We start from the raw sequence: 27,333 nt of genomic DNA, 5'->3' as shown, positions 1-27,333 counted from the left end.
TCTTTATTACTTTTGTAACTGAGTATGATAGTAATTTGCTAATTGTATTATAAATGCCTTTTATTCTTGGTGGATTGTTTTAGACCGGGGTTTGTACATTATGGCCCATTGCTCAAATCTGGCCGCCTGTTTTGTTTGTTTTGTTTTTTTAAATAAAGTTTTACTGGAACACAGCCACACGCACTCTAGCAGGCTGTTCTCTGTTACAACAGAAGTGTTGAGTAGTTAAAACACAATATATTCAGCCAAGACTAAAAGATTTACTCTCTGGACCTTTACAGAAAAAAATCTGCTGGCTCCTGTTTTTGGCTGTAAGATTGACGTAAACAGAGACCATGTGTTTTTGTTATTCTGATCCCACCTCTTCTAGCACTAGGCCCAGGGACAGAAGCAGGCAAATCAAATTGAAATCATTTATTGGATAGATTTGTAGCCTGTATAGGCGCTGGGTGGTCTGTGGTCTCAGTGAGTCTTCTACATCAAGAAAGTAGCAGAACAAGGCTTTAAGTCCATTTCTGTCTGACTTGCTTCTTTAACAATGACATCAAATAACATGTACGAAGTTCCACATGTATGTTTAATGTTGAGCAGGATGCTTTGGGCTGCATGGTGGTTGAACACTGCTCATACTTTTTTCCGTCACTGAAGTTGTCTCTAGGGGACCACAGGCAAGGAGTTGGAGTTGGCTCCCCAGAGAAAGGCTGAGGACAACTGAAAGAGGGTATGTAGGGACACAGGAAGGGGTGGTGGAAGTCAGGTATGTCTTCAGGCGTCGGACGTTTCCTGCGTCCATGAGGACAGGGGACACTCATGGGAGAAGAGGCAGCCTCGATCCCCGCAAAGTCAAGGGCAGTCCACTTGTGTCATCCACTCTTCCAGCCACAGTTACTCTTCCATCGTCAGGCTAATCAACATTGGCCCCTAAGAACAAGAAGTTCTGGAGAGAAGGCAAAAAAGACGAGAAAGATCATTTTCTGAGCCACACGGCATCAGAGCTTCCTGAAAGGGAAGCCTTTATAGGAAAAAACATGCTCACTTGAATAAAAAACCAAGTCAGCCTACAAACCAAGCCCTTGGAGGCCTTAAACACTGTGCCCCTCAGCTGCCTGCCCCTAGGAATTCATCTGCAATTTCCTGATCTGACTTCTGGAAGACATCCATGAATGTCCTTTTCCTGCTTCAATTTTTTTTTTTACCCCCCTGGGAGAACCATGTACACACGAGTGCTGGTTGAGTTTACTCCCCTCTCATAGTTAATGTCTAAGGATGTAGCCCAGGGTTACCTTGGAGTAAGAAGCATTACACAGTGACGTCACTGGTAAACTAGTGTTTCTGGATTTATATCAGTGTCCTATGCTTGTCCTTGGCTCGGCCCCTGGTATGTTTCTTCCACCAGAAAGCATCATCAGGTTTTCTCCAGGACCACACATCCAGGGTGGGAAGCCTGGTCAGGGGCCTAGTGGGGACTCCCAGCCATGGACATTCTGGGCTTTTCAGGTGGCCCCTTATCAGCTCAATAAGTGGTTCATCTAATCTGACCCCTTTACACCCTCTCATCCTGCCATCAATGGCTAATGGGCCTTATACATTGTAGAGGTTCCATTATGTTTGAACTGAATTATTGGGAACTGAGCTATTTTACTGAAGCCAAGATTCCAGGTCATCAAAACCTGCCATTTATACTCCAAAATTTAAAACCAAAATTATTCTTTTCCTATGAGGATTCAGTTCAGGATCTATGTGAGAGTCAGGGACTCCCCCAAGTATCCATCAGCTCTAAAGCAAGCATCTCAGAAGGTCTAGAGCTCCCAATTCAGACTCCCATTTCCCACTGACCTCATGGATTTGGAACTCCAAGCTGTTGAGGTAGGTGTCCCTTGGCAGAGGGAGTGGGATGCCCTCCTCAAGCTTTGCTGAAAGATAAAGAGCGGAGAGCGGTGGGCTGGTCAGAGGAGATGCAAAGATGCAGACCATTGCATTTGCAATTGGCTAAGGAGAGAGTGGGCTGCTTTGACCCGTGGTGGGCTACTGGATTCAGGGCACATCTGTCCACTCTTCGGCCTCAAGCTTCTACTGGCCCCTTCAAGAGCCCCTTTTCATCTGCTATCCAAAGTGACTTGGGCTGGGACATGCAGTGAGCGGTGTTTATATGCAAGGACTCAACCCCAAGGACCACCATCTCCTCCACTTTATCTTTTCCAGGCCAGTTTTGCGGCTCGTATCTCTTGGTCGTAAAAGCCAGATGGTGAGGCCAGTTGGAGAAGGCCCTGGCATCAGAGAAGGCCCACTGGTCTCACAGGCAGCCACTATCCCAAGAATTCCATCACAGTCATCCAGCAAGTCAGTGACCTCTCCTCACCCTAGGACCCAAATGTGCTAACTCCAGGACTTGCCTGGTGGTCCAGTGGTTAAGAATCCGCCTGCCAACGTAGGGGAGAAGGGTTCCATCCCTGGTCCAGGAAGATCCCCCCATGCCGTGAGGCAGCTAATCCCACGCCCTATCACACCTGAAACCACGCTCTGGAGCCCACGAGCCACGACCACTGAGCCCACGCACTACAGTTCCTGAAGCCCGTCTGCCTGCAGCCTGTGCTCCGCACCAAGAGAGGCCGCTGCAATGAGAAGCCTGAGCACCACAGCTGGAGAGTAGCCCCGATCGCCACGATTAGAGAAAGCCCTTTCACAGCAGTGAAGATCGAGCACAGCCAAAAATAAATTAAAAAAATTAAAATGTGCTAACTCCAGGTGCTCTCCACAGTGCTACCTGGAATGCTCGGCCTCCCTTGGCCTAACTCCTTGCGCTTTGGGACTCAGCCCAGCCCTCTAGACTGACCTCCAAGTCTGTTCCAAGCGCCTCCTCCTAGCTCCTGCAGTCCTCTAGTTCCCACAGCTTTCTTCTATGGTGTCGTTTATCTAACTGTTGGCGTTCACATGTCCCCCTTCCCAACAACGTGTGAACTCCATGAGGGCAAAGATCCTGCATTGCTAGTCCCCCAGCCACCACAGAAGAGAGGCTCACCTTGTTGAATGAATGAATGAACCATGAATCCTACAGAAAGTGTAGAATTCAGCTTTTGCATGGGGCAGGTAGTAGCAGCTATTCTTACCGTTGAGAGAGGGGTATATAATGTGGAATGCATAGTAATTGAAGATGGATTCCATCAAATTCACCTGGAGCAGAGGAGGGGCCAGAGCAAAGGTATCAAGTAAGACAGGAATAAAAACAGAAATCCATGGGAAGAGCATCTGACTCCCCACTCTGAAAACATCAGCCTGTTATCCCATTTACAAAAGAGAGGTTGACAATGACCATCACCATGACACATAAACGGTTCCTCGCTCACAATTCCCAAATCCCAAATCTCTGACCTTCATTCTCCACAGGTGTACACAGGCACGTTTTGTGACAAAACATGACTTGAACTGTCCTGGTGCTATTTAGTGGTGTTTTTTTGTTTCTGTTTTTTTAAATTCTACCTTATTTGAATGTTTTAAAATTTTGTTGCGAAATTATGACTATGTTTGATTATAGAATGTTGCCCCAGATCCAGGGGGGCATGCTCCACAGTACCTCCCCAAAATTCCCAGTTCTGAAACCCATCTGTCTCAAGGGCTTTTGAGAAGAGATTATGCACCTGGCCATTATTATAGTGACATATACTGAGAGTGTAGTGTAATATGTGTGACATTTGGTCAAGGTGTCTTACTAAATTCATTGCCCCATTTCAAATTGCAGTCCCCGTTAGAGATAGATGCTATCATCATTCCCATTTTATGGTCAAAGAAACAGGCTCAGAAAGGCTAAGTGATTTGCCCAAGGTCACACAGGTGGGAAGTGGCAGAGCTGATGGACGAGCCCAGACCCATTGTCCTCCAAAACTCCTGCTCTGAACGTTCATGTCCCATCACTCTTTTTGCCCTACTGGGATGATTAACTTTCAGATGTGATATCCTGATTCCTGCAAGACTACAGTGCATCTTTTCTGGGACCTCGTTGCTTCTTCTGGAGCCCTTCCATGAAGCTTCTTCCCATGAAGCCCTGGTTGGAGAGGACATTCAAGAAATAATGAAGGAAAACAACTCACATTGAAGAAACCGATGTTGGAGTGCTTCAGTTCCAATTTCAGCTCACTGTGCAGAAAGAGAAGCACAGGTCACCCCACGCTATGGCTGGTACTTTCTCCCAAGTTCCCTCACCAGTGGGGTGTGTGGTGCTTGTGGGCAAGGGCATTTCTGGAGGCTGGACACCCAAGGGTTCCTCTGCAGTGTGCTTGTGGATTTAAGCCTTTAAGCATGTACTGTGTGGGACTTCCCTGGTGATCCCGTGGTTGAGAGTCCACCTTGCAATGCAGGGATTCAGTCCCTGGTCAGGGAACTGAGATCCCAGATGCCACAGGGCAAGTAAGTCCTTGCACCACAACTACCGGGTGATGAAATGAAGATCCCATGTGCTCCAACTAAGACCTGATGCAGTCAGAGAAATAAATATGAAGCATGCATTGTGACTTAAGAAGTGACATTGTTAAAAATAACATTCACTGAGGCTCTTTGGTAACTTGAAGAAATTATGATAATGTAAATATTAACCAGAAAAAAGTGAAATACAAAAAAAAGTGGTAATGAATGCCTCCAACGATATAAAAATGTATAAGAAAACTGGAAGGAACCATGAAACTATTAATGGTGATAATCTCTGTGTGGCAAAATGATGAGGGATTTTGTCTGCTTTTTTTTTTTTTAATACTTTGGTAATTTCCAATTTTTTCCTTGCCATGAGCATGCGTTACTTTTACAGCATGGCAATAGACAATAAAAATGGAAAAGAGAGGCACCATAAATGATGCTGGCACGTTGACTTCCGTCACTATAAAAGCCAAACCTCAACCCCCCCACCTGCCATATTGATCTCCCTCCTCACAGGCTTTTCCTTGGCTGCTGAGCTGGTCCCCCTGTTCAGAAATTCTAATTACCTTGGATCAGTCTCTCTGTTTTCTGCTCACAGGGCAGGGCAGTTTTGATAATCCCTTGGTAAAATTGTGTGAGGTCCTCACGAATCCTCCTTACTTTGCTGTCTCCTCATAGTCTAAACCCTTGGCTGTCTCCTCTGACACTGCAGAGACCCCCCAAGTCATATGCATAAACTCGAATTCCAGGACCTCCAAAAGCCCCGAAAGCTCATTGTTTACTTTTTATTCCTGTATTTATTTATTTTAATTTGGCCACTTGGCATTTGGGATCTTAGTTCCCTGACCAGGGATCAAACTGATGCCCCCTGCATTGCAAGCACAGTCTTAACCACTGGACTGCCAGGGAAGCCCACTTCTCTTTTCAAAGATCTCTTAAGGAGATGTTAATTTTAACAGGGTCAGGGCAGTCTATATGAGCCAACAGCATCTAACCTTGAGACCAGGAATTCATTCTTCTAGGAAACCCATTGCATGTGTACCTCAGCAAGGAGCAGAGCCCAGACTGGATGAAATGTGGGTCACAGGTGAAGGCTCTGAACAGAGGACACTGCTAGGACAAGTGCCAATCCATCCCCTTCTCTCCTCTTCCCCAACCCATGGCCTCTTACCTCCCTGTGGCCAATGAACCAGTGATCCTGCTGGAGTTCCCATTGATGGTGATGGAGATGTTGGTACTCTAGAAAAGCAAAAGAGGATGATCCAGATTCTTGGCCCAAGAAGACATGCTATTGGGTCCAAGAACAAGAGACAAATCTCCAGAAATAGATACCACAGCCAGATGTGGGACATATGAGCAAAAAGCAGCTGCTTAAGGATTATGGACTGAGGAGGCAGGAGGCTGGTAGTTCCACAGATGACTTTAAAGAGAGGTGAGCTGCGGTTTCAGACATCTCCATCTTCATGGAAGCATCAGGAAGGGGGAAATAAGCCCAGACTAAAGACAGAGCATTTGAATGGGGAGATTGTCCATCTGTAAGCAGGCCACCAAAAGTTCAGAGTCCCCAAGCTCTAGGGACGTTTAAAGACACCAGTAATTGATGTCTATGTTTAATGATTAAGCTTGACCTGTTACAGATGTGGGATTGAACCAGGTGACTGTATCTGGAGGCTCCATAAAGCCTGTCCTATCTGTGATGGTTAGCTGTTCTACCTGAGTCCATTTCCTCTTTCCAGGAGGTGAGATCTTACCTGCAACACCTGAATGAATGCTTGTGGCAACATCACTGAACAGCTCCACTTTGAAACCTGATTGATAGCCCAGAGACTTGTGGTAGGAAAAATGGAACACTGTGTCCTACCAAAGGACAGAAGGCTGGCTTCCGCTCAGGCATAGACAAGGTCATTATCAGTTTGAACAGTGGCCAAGAACTATTGAAGATGAACAGGGAAGGGTCTGTGGCAGAGTCGGCTTCAAGTTTCGTAAGACAACCCACTGGACTACATTTCCTAGCTTCCTTTGCAGTTAGGTATGGCCATGTGACTGAGTTCTGGGCAATGGAATGTGTGTTACTTCCCGACCTTATCTTGGATTTCCCAGTCTCCAGAACTATGAGAAATAAATTGATATTGTTTAAGTCAGCTAGTCTAGGATATTTTGTCGTGGGAGCCTGAGCTAAGATAGCACTTGAAATATATCATGTTTGGAAATTCACTGGCAGTCCAGTGGTTAGGATTCTGTACTTCCACTGCAGGTTTGATCCCTGGTTGAGTAACTATATCCTGCATGCTGAATGACTCGGCCAAGAAAATGAAAAACAAAAAAACAAAGCGTCACTTTCTTTTGACCCCCATGTTTTCTGGTGAAAAACATGCTGCCACTGGAAAAGTTTTTCCCTTAAGATAAAGTGTTCTTTTTCTCGTGCTACTTTCAAGACTTTTTCTTTACCTCTAATTTTCGGAAATTTAATTCTTATGTCTTGGCATAGATTTCTTTGGGTTTATCTAGTTTGGAATGTGCTCAGTTTCTTGAATCTGTAGCTTTGTCTGTGTCTTACTAAATTTGGGAAATTTTCAGCCATTATTTCTTTGTGTACTTTTCAGCCCCTCCCACTTTCTCCTCTCCTGAGACTCCGATGGCCTGAATATTAGATCTTTTGTTATAGTCCCACAGGTTCTTGAGGCTCTTTTCATTTTTTTTCTTTGGTCTGTTTATCCCCTGTAATTCAGATTGGGTGATTTCTACTGTTCTATTCTCTAGTTCGCTTATTCTTTTCTCTCTGGAGTTTAGCAATAAGTTAAGTGTTAGTCATTCAGCCGTGTCCGACTCTGGGACCCCATGGACTGTAGCCCGCCAGGCTCCTCTGTCCATGGAATTCTCCAGGCTAGGATACTGGATGGGTAGCCATTCCCTTCTCCAGGATCTTCCTGACCCAGGGATTGAACCCAGGTCTCCCTCCTTGCCGGCAGATTCTTCATCATCTGAGCCACCAGGAAGCTATGGTAAAACAGTTATTGTCTAAAAGTTTTCTATTTTACTAGACTTCATTTTTCTGGTTCTTTGGTTGGAGAAAGGAAGGTTTTGTTGTTTGTTTATTTGGTTTTTTAGGCCCCACATACTGCCACGCAGTATGTGGGTTCTCAGATCTCAGTTCCCTGATCAGGGATTGAAACAGCACTCCCTTCATTGAAAGCAAAAAAGCTAGAGGGGATTTTGATAGGGATCGTGTTGAATCTGTGAATAAATTTGGAGGGTATTGCTATTTTAAAAGTTCTTTAAATTTTATACTTTCTTTAAAAAGGTAATTTGATGATTTTTATTTATAACATTTTAAATAGGTTTATGCAAGAGACACAAGAGACAAGTATTTGATCCCTGGGTTGGAAAGATCCTCTGGAGTAGGAAATGGCAACCTACTCCAGTACTCTTGCCTAGAAAATTCCATGGACAGGGGAACCTGGAGGGCTCTAGTCCATGGGATTGCAAAGAGACTGACATGACTTAGCAACTAAACAACAACAACAACAATGCTTTGAATTAAATAAATTTTAAAATTAAGTAATTGTAACAGTGAGAAAGCTAAAAATTTCCACCTCAGCTGGAGTGAATGACTTTTAAGGTTTCTTGCAACTCTGACAGTGTTATGATTTGATTAGCAATATTGGGAAGCTTGGCTGTTCAGACCAAGTGTGCAAGACCCACTCAAAACACACCAGAAATAAATAGCCTTCAGCTACTTCAGCTGTGTAGTCTCCCAGTCCTTTAACCAAGGGAGGGGCTTCTACCCATAGCAAACATGACCCTTTATTGCCCCGGATAGATTCAGACTTACCGCCTTGATTTGGAAGAGGGGCTTGCGGCCAGCAGATTTGGGCAGGAGAGCGAAGGCCTGGATGTCCATCACTGGCATGAAGGTCACATTTCCGGGAGTGAATGTCAGGAATGGAGCTGATTCAGGTGACGTCTCAAGCTCTAGTTCCATATTAGGATACAACCTGGCCAGCTGGAAAAATAGGGGCGATACTAGGGGAGGATATGAGACAGACAGAGGGACCCTGAGCTGTATTGGGGAAGGCCAGATGGGCAGAACCCCAACTCAAATCTTCAAGGGCCCTGAACTGGCAGTGGAAAATCATAGGATGGTGGGAATTTTATATGTATATATAAATAAAGGTTAAAAATATATATTAAATGGTTAATGTAGCAGTTTAGTTGATAAGAAATACAAATGGCTATAAATAAATGAATACATGTTAAAATTCAATAGTAATGGGGATATGCACACAAAATGTAGTTTCACATTATTCCATGAAAATGGACACAAAAATTCATACATGTGACAATATCCGATTTAGAAGAAAAGACACTCAAAATAGTGAGAGAAAAAATTAGCTAATATTCTCAAAATATTTGTTAGTAGGCAATTATATATATATATATATTTTTTTGCAATTATATTTTTAGAACTCTTTTTCAGTGGATGGCTTTATGATTGGAAAGAGCACTTTGATAATGTATCCGGGATGGGTAGAAATACCACAATGGGAAAGCTCCAATAACTGGATGGTCGCTATACTGCCTCCTACACTGTGTTAAGACTAGTGTGCAAGTTTGGGGCCAGAGCTGAATTGCCTGGCTCAAGAGAGGGGAGGCTGAGAACTCTTCTCCACTCTGCTCCTGCTACTTTTCAGCTCTGCCGTACATAAACAGCAAACAAATATTGATTGTTGGTCTAGCCCCCAGTTATTAGCCTGCCCAATGTGTCCCATTTGCACCCTGGAAGGATCTTGAATGTTTGTCCTGGCTGAGTGTTATCTCCCATTTGATAATGGCCAACCCAGCAGCAACTCAGTGGGGGCAGGTACTAGAGTTGTTCCCATTTGATAGATGAAGAAATTGAGGCCCAACAAGATCGAGTTACCAAGACAGGAAACAGCAGATCCCAGATTCAAACACAGGCAATCTGAATCTGGATCCTGTGTCTTTATGCCTCTAGAAGTCAGAGAATGATGGAAATTTTGAAGTAAAAAAAAATCTTAATAACTTATTTAATAGCTTACTTTTATTCACTATGTTAATAAGTAAGCTGTTTGTTCGGAGAAAGTTTATGCACAGCTCATGGATGTCCACACACAATCTCAACATTTGGCCCATGTCAATGGGCTTGTCCTAAGGTCTTACCTGAGGAATAATGGCCCAGAATGAGCTGGTATGCAGCTGGATTGGGAAGTCCAAGGGAATCTGCAGCACACCAAGCAGGAAGCCACTTGAGAAGCAGGACACCAGAGTAGTTAGAGGCATGGACTTGGAGGTCTGGCAGCGGGGCCTCAGCTGCTGCTTCCGCCAGTTTTGGGCTGACTTATGGTTGATAAACTTCGTTAGGTTCTGTATCTGGAAAAGGAGGATGATCATAATAGCACTTGTACAGGGTGTGCGAGGACTGAACGAGGTATTCTAAAGGTAAAGAGCTAACTGCAGGGCCTGGAGCATAGGAAGGGCTTAATAAATGTCTTTGATTGCTATTCATCACTTCTCAGGATTCTCCCCTAAAGGGCCAACAAGAGCTGGTAACCACCACAGTCTGGATTTAATGTGCTTTCAGATATGGCTTTCCCCACCCCCAAACTCTTTTTCTGGCCAGAAGTCTCTCATGGTGCTATTCTCTACCCCTGCCTTTGGACTTGCTCATCTTTCAGCTTGGCGAGCCCTGTTTTATACCCGTCCACAGTACACCTTCCTCCATCTCTTCCCCCTTTAAGATCCTCAGCCTTGGGACGTCCATGGTAGTCCATTGGCTAAGACTCTATGCTCCCAATGCAGGAGGCTCAAGTACAATCCCTGGTCAGGGAACTAGATCCTGAATGCCACAACTAAAAGTCCTACATGCTGCAACTAAAATCTAGAGCAGCCAAATAAACAAATATTAAAAAAAGAGAAAAAAGATCCCCACTGTTCATTTGGGCAGCTTCTTGTTGCTGTTGTTCAGTCACTAAGTTGTCTGACTCTTTGGGACCCAATGGACTACAGCATGTCAGGCTTCCCTGTCCTTCACTATCTCCCGCAGTTTGCTCATTTCACTACATTAAGCTGGTGATGCCATCCAACTATCTCATCCTCTGTTGCCTCCTTCTCCTCCTGCCCTCAATCTTTGCCAGCATCAGGGTCTTTTCCAATGAGTCAGCTCTTTGCATCAGGTGGCCGAACTACTGGAGCTTCAGCTTCAGCATCAGTCCTTCCAGTGAGTATTCAGGGTTGATTTCCTTTAGGGTTGACTGGTTTGATCTCCTCGCAGTCCAAGGGACTCTCAAGAGTCTTCTCTAGCATCAGTTCTTTGGCGCTCAGCCTTCTCTAGAGTCCAACTCTATTTAGCACTTACTACAGTGCTCAACTCGGGGCTGTGAGGGTACCCTGCTCAGATCTCCCTTCAGAGGCATCAGCTGTGAGCAAGGCAGCTGGTTGACAGGCCCCCACACCCCCTGCCTCACACTCAGGCCTCACACCATTCACACTGGGGCCACCCTCTCCCAGACAGCTCCCAGCCCCTGACTGAGCATAGCCCACATGGTAGAGATGGAGAATTTTGTCAGATTTCAGGATTCGAGGTGATTGCTTAAGACAACGAGTCAAACTGAAAGTCACAATCAAGGCTTCATTTGCTTACTCTGAGAGAGGAAGCAAGAGGCTAAACCAGAAAGGACCCTGGCCCCGCTGTGGCCCCCTTTTCCCTGTGGCAGGACATAGGATACCATCATGGACCCAGTGGGAGGTGGTGGAGGAGACGGGGAAGGACCAGGAGGCCAAAAAGAAAAAATATTGACTATTGAGTCAAACTGGAGAAAACTGTCTTCAAGGCCCCCAGGAAGGGATCTCAGCTGAAGTTACGCCCTCTCCCCATCCACAAATAGGCCTCTGAACGGGAAGTATCAAGGCTAGGAAAGCAAGTTGGCAGGCGAGGCACGGGCTTGAGTCCTTAAGAGTACGTCCCTCTGAAAACTAGCAAACACTGGCCATGAACCAAGTCTGGACTGGGTGAGACCTGCCACGGAAAGCTTAATGTCATTGCCTGCAGGTGGATCTGAAAGATCACACATAGGATTCACCTTGGAGCCAGACTCCTTTGACGCCCGCCTGATACACACTCCTCTAATGAGCAAGCTTGGTGCTGTGGCTCCCCTTCGGCTTAGCTGAGACTTAGACACACAGCAGCACTTCTGCCGCATCTGCCTGCCTTCCCTCTGCTTCACAGGCATCTCTGTCTAAGGGCTCGTCCCACCTGCGCCGTCCTCCAATGCCCGTTATCTCTCCAGGTGTTTCCCTAATAAATCTCTTATAAGTCTGAAGTTGTCTTGGCATCTGCTTCTTGGAGTACCTAATACAACACACCAGAGCCTGTGTTATTTTTTGAAAATACTATCGAGACCTTATTGGCGGTCCAGTGGTTAAAACTCCAAGCTCAAAATGCAGGGGGTGCCGGTTTGATTCCTGGTCGGGGAACTAAGATCCCGCATGCTTCATGGTGCAGCCAAAAATAAAAATTGAAAAAAAAATACTGCTAATATAGCTAACATACATACATGCATCAGACTCCAAGTTCTTACAGGCTGTCTCTCATATAATCCCTGGGGTAAAATAGGCACACATGCACAAAGAGGGGAACTGAGGCACAGCCTGGATTCGAAGCCCTATTTGGCAGGCTCCAAATTCCACATTCTTCTCCCGGCTCCCCAGAGCACTCACAGTGGATCTACTGTCCCGTCTGATGCTCTCTCTGGGGACCCCCAGCCTCCTCCCTCCCCTACTCACATGCTTATTTTGGATGGTGAATTTCATCTGCCCGGCCTGGTGGTAAACCCTGCTGGCCGTGTTGAAGGCATATTCGGAGACAGCAAAGTAGATCATGTGGTCATGTTTCTGGGGCAGCCTGATGGGCGGAGCATCGAAGGGGACTGAGGAGTTCCGGTTTCTGCTGAAGAATTCACCCTGCAGACAGAAGGACACAGCGGCCTCCAGGGTTCCTACCAGAGAAGAGGTCAGGCCCAGGTGGCGGCTGGGCTGGCGATTCCTCTCTAGACTGTAGGGCTGGTGTCTTGGACGATTCATCTGGCCCCACAGTACGTAGACCCTAACAGCTACCTGAAATTCCCATCGTAGACTATTTTTTTTTTTTCTTTTTTTTTCAGGGGAAAGCGCGAATGCTGTCCCCCACTACCACAAATTATGCAGTCGAGTTTCCCACATTTGGGGAAATCGCAGGGGTCAGCACATCCGGAGTGCAATGGATAAGCCTCGCCCTGGGAAAACCACCTTCGTGATAGACTATTTTTTTGGGTGGGGGCTGTGTCTTATGTTCTTCCTGGCTCAGGATGCAGGGGAAGGAGCACCATCCAGTGAAAAGTATGGATTCTGGAGCTTAACCTTTTGGTTTTGGATCCTGGCCTGCCACTTACTCACTCTGGGATCTTGGGAAAGTCTCCGACTTCTTTGTGCTTCAACTCCCTCACCTGAAAAATGGAGGTGTTGCGCGACTTCCCTGCTGGTCCAGTGATTAGGAGTTTGCCTTGCAAGGCAGGGGATGCGGGTTCGATCCCTGGCTGGGGAACTAACACCCCCACATGCCATGGGGCAACTAAGCCCATTCGCCATAACTACGGAGCCTGCACTCTGGAGCCCTCTGACCTGAGAGCCTGTGTGCCGCAGGGTTAGACCCCGCACGCTGCAGCAGAGATCCCATGTGCCGAAACGAAGACCAACACCGCCCAAAAAAATTAATGAAAAAAGTGGGGATGATGCTAATGGCTTCTACTTCATAGGGGTGGTATGAAATTTACATGCATTAACATTTGTGAAAATACTTAAAATAGCACTTGGCACATAGTAAGAGGAGCTTCCCGAGGTGGCGCTAGTGGTAAAGAATCCACCTGCCGAAGCAGGAGATAAGACATGTAGGTTTGCTCCCTGGGTCGGAAGAGCCTCTGGAGAAGGGCATGGCAACTCACTCCAGTATTCTTGCCTGGAAAATCCCATGGACAGAGGAACCTGGCGGGCTATAGTCCATAGTGTTGCAATGAGTCAGACACGACTGAAGTGACGTAGCATGCACACTCATAGTAAAAAGCATGTAAAGAAAGTGTGAAGTCACTCAGTTGTGTCCAACTCTTTGCCCCATGGACTGTAGCCTACCAGGCTCCTCTGTCCATGGAATTCTCTAGGCAAGAATACTGCAGTGGGTTGCCATTTCCTTCTCCAGGGGATCTTCCCAACCCAGGGATCGGACCCAGGTCTCCCGAACTGCAGGCAGACACTTTACCGTCTGAGCCACCGGGGAAGCCCTGTAAGTGTTAGGTGTTAGTTAAATAAATAAAACTGGAGAGGGGTGACACTCTAGGACCTAGCTCAACAGGGGTTGTGGGAAAGACCAGAATTAAGACAGGGTGTTTTCTTTTCCTCCTGCCACTGTAACAAATGACCATAATCTTAATGGTTTAAAACAACAGAGATTGTAGTCCTTCACGTTTCTGGAGGTCAGAAGTTAAAACTCAAGATGTTGGCAAGTCTGCCTTCTTTCTTGAGGCTTCAGGGCTGAATCTGCTTCCTTTTCTACCCTGTAGAGGCCACCTGCATTCCTTAGTTTCTGGCCCCTTCCTTGCATCACTCTGACCCTTAGTTCCAAGCTCTTGCTTCTGTTGTCACATAGCCTCCTATCCTTTATCACCTACCCTCTTTTTATAAGGGGCTTTCCTGGTGACTCAGATGGTAAAGCGTCTGCCTGCAATGCAGGAGACCCAGGTTCGATCCCTGGGTGGGGAAGATCCCCTGAAGAAGGAAATGGCGACCCACTCCAGTACTCTTGCCTGGAAAATTCCATGGACGGAGGAGCCTGGTAGGCTATAGTCCATGGGGTCGCAAAGAGTCGGACACGAGTGAGCAACTTCTTTCTTTCCCTTTTTATAAGGACCCTTATGATTACAACCGGCTTCCCTGTTAGCTCAGCTGGTAAGGAATCTGCCTGTGATGCAGGAGACTCGATTCCTGGGTTGGGAAGATCCCCTGGAGGAGGGCATGGCAACCCACTCCAGTATTCTTGCCTGGGAATCCCCACAGACAGACGGGCCTGGGGGCACAAAGAGTTGAACCCCTGAGTGACTAAGCACAGTACGTGATGACAACAGCTAGCCCATTAATCCAGGATAATCTTGTCATCTCAAGATCCTTCATTTAATTAAACATTTTACCTTACATTTCAAAGTCTCATTTGCCATATACAGTAAAATGTTCAGATTCTGAGGACTGGGACACAGACATCTAAGGGAGCCATTCTTCAGTCTAGCATAGGGAGTAAGGCGTATACTACATGCCAGGCACTTGGCTATGCACATTAGACACATCTCATTTAATTCCTGTAGTCACTTTATGATATAAGGCTATTATTATTTGAATTCCATGGAGGCGCAGAAAAGTTAAGTAATTCTTCCAAGATTCTTCAGCACACACGTGCTAGGGATTTGAGCTCAGGTCTTCTGAATTCCAGATGGATTTACTATGTTGGTTCAGAGACCTCATCTTAGGTTTTGTTCTGCAGTGTGGGCTGTGTATCACATCTTCCCACTGTGGGCACTGGTCAGGGACATGGACTGACAAGCAGAAGGTCTGGAGGAGAGTAGAAGCCAACTCTGAGAGGGAGAATTGGATTTCTGTCAGCCCCCGGCTCCAAGGCCCTTTCTCTACAGCCCCTTACCTTGAAGGGTGTATCCAGGCCTTGGGAGGTCACCTGGGGAGCTCCTACTAAACTGTAGTCAATGCCGGCAATCTGGTCAATCATCAAGGTGACTATGAGCAGGAGACAGACAGCATTATGAACAAGGGAGCCAAACACAGTTGTTCAAGTTGTGCACTGTGCAAATCTACAGAGCTCTTTTCCCATATAGCCTTTGGAGAGTGAAAATGGGGCTGGTGCTGATAAAGGTAACTTCAGTCACAAAGAGAGTGCTTCATACACTCATTCATTCAATATTTATTGAGTCCTTGCTATATACCAGGCACAATGAATGCAAGAGGCTGATGAAACAGGTTAGTAGGAGAGTTAAAGTCTCTGTTCTTCTGGAGCTGGCAATCCAGAAGGGAAAAAAAGACAAGTATTTGAGCAAACAGATATAAAATCACAACTCTGCTAGGTATCATAAATTCACAGGATGATGCTAGCCATATAAAGGTGGTAAGTAGGGGATATAGAGTCAGAGGAGGTTTTGCTTGGGCCGAGATCTGAAGTAGGAATAGGTGTTGATCAGTTGCCAGGGTGGGCAGAAGGGGGAGCTCAGGGAAGGATGTTCCTGGCAGAGGGAACGACACATGCAAAGATCTTGTAGAAGCACGGGACATGGTGTATTAGTGGAATCACAGGGACCCATGTGGCAGCCAAGTTGCCCAGAGCAAGATGAAGCTTGTGGTCAGGCCTGCCCATGCAATGCTGCGTCACCCACTGCGGGGTCGATATTCTGAGAGTCAGGGGAGTCTTTGATGGCTTTAAGAAGAGGGGAGGACCTGACCTGATGTATGATTGTACAAGGTCCCTGTGGCGGTCGGATGGGCAAGGCTCAGGGGTGCATGGAAATCTCAGAGCAACCCTGTTTTGTTCAAGCAGCCAGTACAGAGTCAGCATGTGATTCTCCCATGTATTTGTAATCCTATGCCCACCTGTGCACCCAGCAGGTTACTGAGTCCCCACCCTCGATCACCTCATACCCCCATCTCCAGAGAGCAGACCCCCAGGTGTCCAACCATGTAGGATGGAGAGATACTTGATGGGGAAAACTCTCCCAGGATTCTTGGGAGATGACGGTGATGGTCCCAGGGGTGCTGGGTGCCAAGGCACCTGACGGCACCCAGAGAAGAGAGGGGCCTCCAAACCTGGCAGAGTGCGGAGATAGGGCTCCAGGTGGGAGGCTGCTGACTTCTTGACCATTTTGCAGATCTGCCGGAAGTGGACGAGACAGCCACGTGAGGCCTTCCCCATCTCCCTCCCAGGCCATGTCCCTGCCCACTTCCCCACCGCTGCTTCAGGAACTGTGGGTCACATGCCCACCCTGTAGGTAGGTGAGTGGAGGGAAGGGAAAATATGGTGAAAACGGAGACGAGACCTCCATCAACCACAGCACTTGGTCACTGCCCATTTGTGTTTGCCCAGCTTAAGTTTCTAGACTTTTCTGGAACCCTCATTAAAAGCAGATGGTGTTCAAGTCAGCACTACCCTGTGGTCTGCTATTGTCATGGTCTTCAGTTCAATGTCTTGGTTGCTAAGTGCCCAGAAGTGCAGTATGCATTTATTAGACAGCAGGCGTTGGTGGGGGGAACTTTCCTGGCGGTCCAGTGGTTAAGACTTAGCCTTCCAATGTAGGGGGTGTGGTTGGGGAGCTAGGATCTCACATGCCTGGTGGTCAAAAAGCCAAAGTATAAAACAAAAAGCAATCTTGTAACAAATTCAATAAAGATTTTAAAAGTGCTCCACATAAAAAAATATTTTAAAAAAGAAAAAAGAGAGAGAGAGATCAGAGGGAAAAAACAGAAGAGCTTCTAGGTGCAGGAGGCAGCTCTTATATCAGAGGCTCCACCACCCCATCCTCCAGCTCCTTCGCCCTCTTCCTGCTGGGATTCCTTGCCATCTGGGTTTCGCGGATCCGTGAAGGAGCTCGGTGGCCGGTCTGCAGGCAGTACTCACTAGGGCCACCAGAGGGCGCCCCAAAGCACAGTCAGAGAATTCCATTCCTCAGCCAGCCACCAGCTTCCTCCTCCGTGTCAAGAATGGGAGATCCCAGAAGTTGGAAGCTTGTCATTTCCTAACGTTTCCATATCTATACCATTTCTATGAATTTTCCCTTCTTACCTCTTAATGTAATTAATATTTCTTTTACACCAAGTGGCCTTTTAAAAACTATATAGTCACTTAGTCGTGTTCGATTCGTGACCCCATGCACTGTAGCCCGCCAGGCTCCTCTGTCCATGGAATTCTCCAGACAAGAATACTGGAGTGGGTTGCCATTTCCTTTTCTAGGGGATCTTCCTGATCTAGGGATCAAACCCTGGTCTCCTGCACTGCAGGCATATTCTTTACTGTCTGAACCACCAGGGAAGCCCCTAAAAACTACATACGTTTAATAAAAAATACAGAAAACTATCACTGTTGTCAAAGGGAAACTGTTATCCCGTGGCATAAACAGGATATACCTGGGAAAAAGAGTCCAAGGGGTTGAAAAGCCATTCTGCAAGGTGGGCTAGATATAGCTGCCCACAAGATAATGCCCCCTCTTTGTTAAAGGAAAGTGTTCAGCACATATTAGCCCTAAATGGAGACTTCCCCTTTGACATAAGAAGAAAGAGAAAAGGGACCACATAGGGAATCCCTTGTTCATTTTATCATTCTGCATAATTTAGCACTGAGGCTTGAAGCCTCAGTACTCTCCTTTCGGGGGAGCTTTCCCCACTTTGGGAACCACTGTTTGATGCAAACTTCTGCCCTGGCTTCTCCTGAAGCAGAGGGTAAAGGCAGTGCTACCTGGGCAGCCAGCCCATCCAGGTCTGAATCCATCCGCCCCACGCCCCTTTCTCTGCAGAGCCACCTGGGGCTTTGCACTCATAGCCCCGTGGAGGCCGGTCAGAGACCGCATCCTTGGAGACTGTCTGTTCTTGTGCTTAGCCTCTCTGACACCTGCCCCGCTTCCCAGTGGACACATGGTCCCTGGATTTTTCTGGCCCATGTTTCTTATATTGGTAGTGCAGAGACCACCCTTGCCTCTGGCCTCAACCTGCTGCACAAGGCTACAGGAGCATACATGTCTATGAAAATAAGCTTGCCTTCCCCCCTTTTTTAAGCTTGCCCCCCTTACCTAGCTCCTCTTCTGTACTAGGCACTGGTCAGTGCCTGTAGCTATGATGTTGTATGGTCCTCACAATAGCCCTCCAAGGTAGGTGCTATGATTATTTCTGTTACTGTTTTGGCTGCACCTCACGGCATGCAGAACTTTACCAACGAGGGAAGGAAATTGTGCCCCCACCCCTGCAGTGGAAGTGGGGGGTCTTAATCACCGGCCCACCAGGAAAGCCCTATTTCTAGTTTATAGGTAAGAATCCTAAGGTCCAGAGAGGTTAGGTCAGTTAACCAAGGCATCACAGCCAGTGAAGTGGCAGAGCTGGGATTTAAACCTAAAGCATCTGCTCACAGAGCTCATGAGCTCAACAGTGAAGGTTCAAGGAGGTGAAACCCAGTTGGGAAATGACTCTGTAACAGTAATAACGTGAGCCCTCTGAACACACCCAGTGTACCTCTATCCAATTAAATCCTCACAGCTCCCTTCAAAATAGGGGTCATTGTCTCCATTTAACCAATGAGGAAACTGAGACTCCAGGGGGGTCCCTCAATTTGCCCAAAGATACACAGAGAGGAAATGGAAGAGGTACCTCTTTGCCTCTAAGACCAAGGCTTTTTGGAGAAGTGAGAGATACCAAGGGCTGACCTCACTGCTGTTTTCAATATGGTGCATTTTATTGGGTCAGGAGAGGGAACATTATTTGAGAAATATTTTCCTCTATTTGAGATGAGAAAGATACCCTAGGTTTTCTGCCTGAAACTCTTAGATTTATTTTGGCATTTAAATCCTTAGACCACCTGGAGTTGATTTTTGTATATGGTATGAGGAAAGGATTTAAAGTCACTTCTCCATGTCGAACATTATTTGTAACAAAGATATCACTCTATCAGTTCCAAATGTCAATTTAGCACGTGTGGTTATTCAAATCTGGGAAAGCCATGATATTCTCCTTTACATCATGAATGAAGAAGGTTTTGCTAAGCAAATTCCAATGACAACATATTTAAGAGCCAAGACTGTGTCTACACACCAAACGTGTACATGCCGATGACCTGCGTGTTAACTACAAATCTGCTCATCCTTTTATTTACCTTTTGTTCCAAGATGGTTTTGACATTGTTTTCAATTCTTTCATGGAAGAGGTTCAGGATCCAGCTGGAGAAAAGAGGAAATCAGGTCAGAACCCACTTTATGATTGGCTGAGACTCCTAAGGGAGCGCTAGTGGTAAAGAAACTGCCTGTCAAAGCAGGAGACACAGATGTGGGTTGAATCCTTGGGTTGGGAGGATCCCCTGGAGCGGGGCACCGGCAATCCACTCCAGTATTCTTGCCTGGAGAATTCCATGGACAGAGGAGCCTGGCCAGCTACAAATCCATGGAGCCCTAAGGAGTTAGACACGATTGAGTGACTAACACTTTCACTTTCACTTCCCAAGAGAAGGGTGACCCATGGATCTGAGCTTTCCTGTGTGATAGTCCAAGAAGGGACCTGGCCAGATTAATTTAATCCGAGGGATGGTGACCCATAGTATGCTGCTAAATCAGAAATATAGGTGAGAGTAGGCTAGGTAGGGGTGTGGTATTAACTATATACATCAACATCTTCAATATTCTTTTCCTTCCTTAAAATCCACTCATTTCCTGTTTCCAGTCCCAGTGGTTCAGTGGGACTAACCCTACTCCTAACCCCTAGGTCTAGAGGTGGGCCCTAGACCCTGGCTCAGCCAGTAAGAGTCCAAAATGATTGATCCAAGGAATGGTCTTGTGACCCCACAGTGACCAATGAGAACTTGGTTAAAGTTCATTGGCCAGTGATCTACCTGGAGCCCTATGGAAAAGGCTGCTCCTGCTTGCTGAGATGGTGGGCTCTAACCGACAAGGAAACCTGGCCTCCTGTGACCATCTCTGCCACTCTAAGAGTGGAGGACCCTGAGTGAGAAGGAGCAGACCTAGACCTAGGAGACAGAGCAATTCCTGGCAATATCAAACACCTGAAACCAATCACAGCTTTGGCTTCCTCCATGGGCTTTTGGGGCTTCCCTGGTGGTTCAGTGGTAAAGAACCTGCCTGCCAATGCAGGAGATGTGCGTTCAATCCCTGGGTGGGGAAGATCCCCTGGAGGAGGAAATGGCAACTCACTCCAGTATTCTTGCCTGGGAAATCCCATGGCCAAAGGAGCTCGGCGGACTACAGTCTATGGGGTTGCAAAATCCTCTGACATGACTTAGTGACTGAGCATGCACAGACTTTTTAGGTATATGGGAGCCAGTGAAGTCCATTCTCAATGCTTAAACACCTGAGTTGAATTTCTGTAACTTGCAACTTAAAGGAGGCTGGTGAATTTGTATGTCAAAAGTTTAAAGATTTCTTGGGGAGAAGAATAAGAATGGATATGAAGAATCTGTTTAGAAAACATGAAATATGTAACTCTTAAGGATGCACAACATTATTCACAAGATAGACACTCACTAAAGCTGAGACACTGTTACCTTTCAGGTTGGCAAAAAGTTTAATCTCTGATGATCTGCCCGTGATGGCGATTGTACTTTCTTACCTTGCTAATGGATGTGAAAACTAGCAAGTCCCTTGGAGGGCAATTTGTTGGTAAATATTAAAATTAAAAAATGCACATAGCAATTTAAGAATAAATCCTAGAGTTTATATGACCAGGTATAAAATGGTATTATTCCTCAAGGTTATCCTTGTAGCTTTATTTATAGTAACAAATGACAGGAAGAAACCCTCACTCCCAAACTAAAGATGTAGTTATAGAGGACTAATTATATATGTTTTGAAAAGCAAAAGTGTTAGTTGCTCAGTCATGTCTGACTCTTTGTGACCTCATGGGCTGTAGCCTACTAGGCTCCTCTGTCCATGGAATTTTCCAGGCAAGAAGCTCCCCTGCCAACTCCATTCTGTTCTTCTCTGTGTCCTGGAGGGCTGATGTCTAGAGATTCATCTCCCAAACTCTCTTGCTCTCTGGCTGCTGGTTGTTTTGGCTAATGGGAGGCACAGGCAGGAAGCAGAGAGGAGATGGGGTACTTATACCCAGGCACCTGTCTGTTGGACCACTATAGTCCTGTCCTCTGTCCCCTCCTCTGAGATTTCAGTTCTTTCAGGCTCTGGTAACCCCCTTGCCTCCCTTGCTGAACACTCCTTAATCCTGCCCACACTCCAGTTAATATTCCCCTCTTGTTTGCCACTGGCTCTTGTCAGTTAAGCCTTTTGAGTTGCCCTCTGTGTCCTGCTGGGATCTGAGTGGTGCAGTGCCAACCCAAACACAGTGAGAGGCTGTCATCCCACAGACCACCACCCTTCATTCCTTATTCACTGAGTGGACCCTCTAGGGAAATCACTTTGAAATGCTGGCTTGCCTTGAAAGACAGTCTTGCCCCGGCATTGGCGAACTGTTTCTTAAAGGGCCAGATCGTCAATATTTTTGGCACTGCACGCCAAGTGGTCTCTGCCAACTACTCAACACTGCTGTTGTCAGACTAAAGCAGTCCTGGACGAATGGGCATGGCTGTGTTCCAGTGAAATTTGCTTACTCGTGGCTGTGACTCCCCTAGTGGTCTAGTGGCTAAGACTCCATGTTCCCAATGCAGGGGGCCCAGGTTCAATCCCTGGTCACGGAACTAGATCCCATGAACCGCAACTAAGAAGTTACTTGCTGCAACTAAACATCTCACATGCAACAAAGATCAGTGATCCCATGTGCACAACTAAGACCTGGTGTAGCCAAATATATAAATGAATACTTAAAAATAGATAAATTTAAACAATGGTTGGCAGGTGGATTTGGCCCCTAGGCCTTACTTAGTTCATTGGCCTCTGACCTTGATGGATCCTCAGTTTTGCTCTTATGTCCCATCAGAGGAGTCCCCTGGGTGAGCTGGATGCTGAGGCAGCTCTGACAATCTCCAGAAAGTGTGTTTGGGGGGTCACTTACCTCATGTATCCAGAAATTTCAACACTGACATGGCCGATGGAGTTGTGGCAGCGGGTCACGGAGACAGTGGGTCGCCCAGACTGGTCCTTGCCCAAGTTCAGAGAAACCAAGATGGAAATGCCGTCCACACTCAGATCAAACGTACCTTGTAGGGTACTGGGTGGGAGAAATGAGAAGCAAAGGGTATAGAGTCAGTCACCTCCCAGAAGATGAGCCAAACTTATGCAGACCCAAGTTTGTCTCTCAGACCCCACCAGCTAGTTGTGTGTCCTGAGTCTCAATTTTTAAACTTCCCAGGTGGCGCTAGTGGTAAAGAACCCGCTTGCAAATGCAGGAGACATAAGAAACGCAGGTTGCATCTCTAGGTCAGGAAGATCCTCTGGAGAAGGAAAAGGCAACCCACTCCAGTATTCTTGCCTAGAGAATCCCCATGGACAGAGGAACCTGGCGGGCTGCAGTCCGTAGGATTGCAAAGAGTCGACTAAAGCAACTTAGCATGTACACACAGCTGGTGCTGAGTATTTGCTGTGTGCCAGGCACACTGCTAAATGCCTTAAAACTGTTATTCTATATAAGCCACAATTGCATCTATGAGGTGGGTTATTATTGACCCCATTTTACAGATAATGAAACTAAGGCTTAGGGATGGTCAGATCTGGGTCATTTATTGACTGGAGAGGTTTCAGAACCCAGAAAGGGAATTCCAGTAGGGGAGGACATTTTGTTTCGTGTTATGCAGTCTCTAAGTTGTGTCCGACTCTTTTGCAACCACATGGAGCCTGCCAGGCTCCTCTGTCGCTGGGGCAAGAATACTGGGGAGGGTTGCCATTTCTTTCTCCAGGGGATCTTCCCAACCTAGGGATCAAACCTATGTCTCCTACTTGGCAGGTGGATTCTTTACCACTGAGCCACCAGGGAAGCCCAGGAAAGGATATGCCCTTGCCCAAAGTCGAGAGACAGTCTAATACCAGTACTACTCACATGAAAGACTTTTCCACCTTCCAGTTCCCACTGACAGATACATAGTTATTGGACAAGGAGGCTCTGATACCCTGTCTTGGCTGTAGACTCAGCTGGGAGTTCCGGAGTAAGAAGTGATGGATCCTCATTCTAGGGAAGGAAGACAGATCATCAGACTCAGAAAAACCAGGGGCACATCAGTCCTCCAAATGAATCTTGAGAGTCCCCTTTCAGCCTCTCACACTCTTTTAAATTTACTGACTTAAACCAAAAAGGACAAAGAAATAATTTCACTCACATCCTTCATGGTCTGCTCAGGTTTTACCTCCTCCAGGAAGCCTTTCTTCCCCAATCTTCCAAGACCAAAGACCTTCCTCTCGCCTCTGACATCCACCCTCACAAACTGCCCTTGTCTATCCTATTTATTGGATTCTCACCACCTCGAGGATCCTGTGGATGGTCTGCCCCTGCCCCCATGCCATCTGCCTGCCTTTCTGTAGAAAAACTTTAGTCAAAGAATACATTTAATCGGAGAAATGAGAAAACGCATGAACAAAGGAAAACAGTCAAACCAGACCAAACAATAATAGTTTAGTCATTAAAGAAAGAACCTTTAGTTCCTCCTCAGGGGCTTTAGATAATATTCTGAGCCTTATCCTTTGAGCCGTTTTGTATATAGTGAAACCCCCACTATGTGGAAGAAGTTAACCACGTGAGGACCAGAAGGTAGCTATGACGTAATTCCAAGAATCAGCCTCCAAGAAATGGGAACAAACCAACCCTGTAACTATAGACTAATGGTACTTAAAAGAGTCACGATGATGCTGGTCAGACCACTGAATGGCCAATTCCAGGATGACTGGCAGAGCTGACTGTGCTGCTTCTGCATGCAGCCCGGTCCCTCCACCCATACACCCCTGAAACTCTCGCCCACTGATTGTCAGTGGGGAGTTGGCCTTTGGAACCTCTTCTTTGGTTTCTGGCTTCTGAAATAGCACAAACTTTCCTTTCCACCAAACTTTTCCCTTTCAAATGGTAAGCATCTGGATCTCACTTTCATAACACTGTGAGCTGGCTTTGCATTATGTATCCTTTGCATTATGTATCCTTCAGCTTCCCTTTTCCCACCCTCATCCACTTGGAATACAAATAAGGGCTCACGATTTAGATGCTGGGACCTGTGGGACATACATATGAGAGGTATGATGTAGATACACTTTTCTTTTCCTATAGCGTTTTAAAAATTTTGAATTGGTTGCCACATTTTAAGATTGGAAAGTTTTCCACCTAAAATGTGAAGGAAAAAACGTACAAGTCTGGCTTCTCTTGAAAAACAAAACAAAAAACATAGTTGACTTTCCCTTACAGCCTCAATCAACTGCAGGTGAGCAGCAGTGACCCCTTACAGGGCAGGTGCCTTCCAGGTAAACATTGCTCTGGTCATTTGTTTTTGTTTGTTTGTTTACAGGTCTATTGCTTGTTCGTCCCTTCTTCTGACATATATTAGCTGGGATTGATGCAGGCAAACTACATTTCCCAGAATTCTTTGCAACTGAAATCTGATTAGGACTGGCCAATGGGATGCATTGGGGAGTGATGAGCGGTTAGGAAAAGGGGAGAAAGCCAGGATATTTTTTTCTCCTTCTCTCTGCCTCAATTTGTGTCTTGGTAGTGGTTACATTTCCACATTGGGGCAGCTCCTGCAGACCACCCCTTCCTTCACGATCTTAGCTCCTACCTAGAGATCCTGGATCTTGTACTGTGTTGATATTTCTAGTCTTTTTCTCTCTGGCTTTTAAGGATGTTAGTAGCTTTTCATTGCTGCTAATTTTAGGTTGCGTCATCATTCCCAAAGTGGCTTTTCAACTCTTCTAACACCTTTGTAGCAAATTTCTTATATGCAGTTCCCTCCACTGAAGTTCCTGGCACGGGTTCTGCTTTCCCAGCTAGTGCCTGATGGACGCGTTCACCCTGCCTGGCACACTCCTCTTCACTACTCACTGTGGTCATTTAAGTTGGTGGTTCTTGTCAGAGCAACACTTATTTGTCCACTCAACAAAAATTCCTTGAGATCCTCCTGCTCTGTCAGACCTGGCTCCAGGCACAGAGGCTATAGAGATTCAAAACCCAGTCCTTGCCCTTGGAGAGCTGACAGTTGGTGGTAGATCCGGATGCTAACAGACCACAGTAACTCAGCGTGAACAAGCGCAAGGGCATGCTCTAGGGCTGTGGTAAGGAGCATCGCCCTGTAAGCAGCAGGTCCTGGATATTTTCTGTATGTATGCATAAATTTAAAATGGCTTCTTTTTGCTGACTGTCTCAGGGAAATTGTCTTGAGAGACTTGAGAAGGATTCTAAAAAGCAGCTTTTTCTGTCAGTGATGGATAAACGATCCCCAAGAACCTATTCTGGACACTGAGGAAGCTGGGGAAGGAGAATTCATATGACCAAAGAATGGATGAAAAAAGAGTAAGGGGTGAGGGCTCTAGGACTGAATACGAGAAAGTTGGAGGGAGTGTAAGGTCAGTTGTATCTCACAGGGAGGGAGAAAGTGAACCAGGGCTGTTAACCAGAGACCAGGAGGCTCCTGCTTCATTTCTTACTGGGGATGTGTGTGGATGCTATCTTCAAGGGGTAGTATGCAAATAAAATGTGGACAGGGTCCAGAAAGACTTAAAGTCCTTGATTGCAACTCCTAACAGGCTCTGAGGGGTGGATGGTACGTCTCAAACAGGTCCCTGATCTGGAGAGTAACCAGGGTTCCCTGTGTGTTAGTCGCTCAGTCGTGTCCGACTCTTTGTGATCCCAGGGACTGTAGCCTCTCTCCACGGAATTCTCCAGGCAAGAATACTGGAGTGGGTTGCCATTCCCTTCTCCAGGGGATCTTTCTGACCCAGGGATCAAACCCAGGTCTACAACATTGCAGGCATATTCTTTACCATCTGAGCCACCAGGGAAGCCCCCAGAGTTCCCTGGTAGAGCAAAAATCCAGAGGACTGCAAAAATCTTTGGAGGACTGACATAGGAACTGATGAATGGTTTCTAATCCAGATGATTCAAAAAACACATAGCACTTTCCAGAAGTTCCACAAGAGCTTTCCATGATTACTTTACCTTTAGTCCAAGTGGTGGTCCAATGTTTATCCCCCTTCCCCATGACCCTAGGTCCCCATTCTTCCCCCTCTGCTGCCCCCGTGGGGGAGAACAGAGACCTCACCCACTAAACACATAGTTCACGCTTCCAAGCCAACCGATTCCGTAGCTTCCTGACAAATCAGGCAACTTGATGGTGGACAGCTCATTCTTCAGGGTGGCTACTCCATACTGACGGGCTGGGGGGACATAGAGTTAACACATTCAGTGGGAGGTAGCTAAGTATAACAGTTGAATGGCTAGGCTTTGGAGTCATGTGGACGGGGATGAGATGCAGGATTTACCGCATACTATTGTAATCCCAAGCGATCTCCTTATACCCCCTGAACCTCAGTTCCCCCATCTGTAAAATGGTGACAACAACAACGATGATGATGATACTAACCTGTGTCTGAGTATTAAATTCGATCATGAATGCAAAGTGCCAGGTCAGCGGCAATCATTGTTATTTATTCATCCAGATCAAGGTCATGGAAGCGATAGTGGGATACTGTGGGGCTTTTGAGGAATCACTGACTGCAGTTTGGTCAAACCTTAGGGTTTTGACTATTGCCTGGGTCATGTGAACAATGCAGATATCCAGATCCAACTTCAACCAGTCTTGGTTAGGTCTCTGGAGCCTGCATTTTATATGTGTTCCAGCAATTCTAACATGGGTGGTACATGGACCACCCTTGGAAGAAATACTGATCTAGTCCTATCCTTGGCTTCTGTCATTCAAGATGAGGAAACTGAAGCCCCAAGGTTTCTAAGGCTGATACCCAAGGTTTCTAAGCCAGGCAGTGGCAGAACCCTAGCCTGTGATTCCTCAACCCTATGACCACACCACTCTGGTGGTCAACAAGGAGCCCCAGAGGAATCACCACCTTCCTCTTACCATATTCCAGGCCTTTTCTGGTGATCCTGGCCACGAACCCGGGATTAGGGGTTCCTTCTCCAAACCTGGTGAACTCTGCCAGCAACAGTAGAGCCACTACCATGTAGTATGGTCTGGCCATCATCCCGTCC

At 46.5% G+C, this 27,333-nt stretch overlaps 1 protein-coding gene and 1 non-coding gene across 2 annotated transcripts; both read right to left on the bottom strand.

Moving 5' to 3' along the window:
• Positions 1 to 399: 399 nt before the first annotated feature.
• Positions 400 to 27,333, bottom strand: LOC122681622 (lipopolysaccharide-binding protein-like). Its single transcript, XM_043883874.1, has 15 exons — positions 27,203 to 27,333; positions 26,390 to 26,504; positions 23,194 to 23,322; positions 22,213 to 22,368; positions 19,355 to 19,418; positions 16,309 to 16,372; positions 15,140 to 15,231; positions 12,208 to 12,384; positions 9,586 to 9,795; positions 8,237 to 8,407; positions 5,576 to 5,643; positions 4,086 to 4,131; positions 3,108 to 3,171; positions 1,837 to 1,913; positions 400 to 937 (listed from the first exon to the last, which is right to left on the bottom strand). The coding sequence occupies exons 1-15, from the start codon at positions 27,324 to 27,326 to the stop codon at positions 905 to 907; spliced, it is 1,590 nt and encodes a 529-aa protein (XP_043739809.1). The 5' UTR covers positions 27,327 to 27,333; the 3' UTR covers positions 400 to 904.
• LOC122682347 lies at positions 12,582 to 12,745 on the bottom strand. Its single transcript, XR_006337359.1, has one exon. It is a non-coding gene; the product is annotated as a U1 spliceosomal RNA (small nuclear RNA).

The sequence above is a fragment of the Cervus elaphus genome, chromosome 23, assembly GCF_910594005.1.
Source record: "Cervus elaphus chromosome 23, mCerEla1.1, whole genome shotgun sequence".
Classification (NCBI taxonomy): domain Eukaryota; kingdom Metazoa; phylum Chordata; class Mammalia; order Artiodactyla; family Cervidae; genus Cervus; species Cervus elaphus.
The sequence above is the reverse complement of the archived record's forward strand: the minus strand, read 5'-3'. Positions and strand labels throughout refer to the sequence as shown.

Excerpts from the sequence above, each read along its gene's own strand:
- LOC122681622 (XM_043883874.1), bottom strand. The coding sequence starts at position 27,326 with ATGATGGCCAGACCATACTACATGGTAGTGGCTCTACTGTTGCTGGCA. Across the intron at positions 26,505-27,202 it reads CAGAAAAGGCCTGGAATATG|CCCGTCAGTATGGAGTAGCC; the intron begins GTAAGAGGAAGG and ends ATGTCCCCCCAG. Across the intron at positions 8,408-9,585 it reads TCTGGGCCATTATTCCTCAG|CTGGCCAGGTTGTATCCTAA; the intron begins GTAAGACCTTAG and ends CTATTTTTCCAG.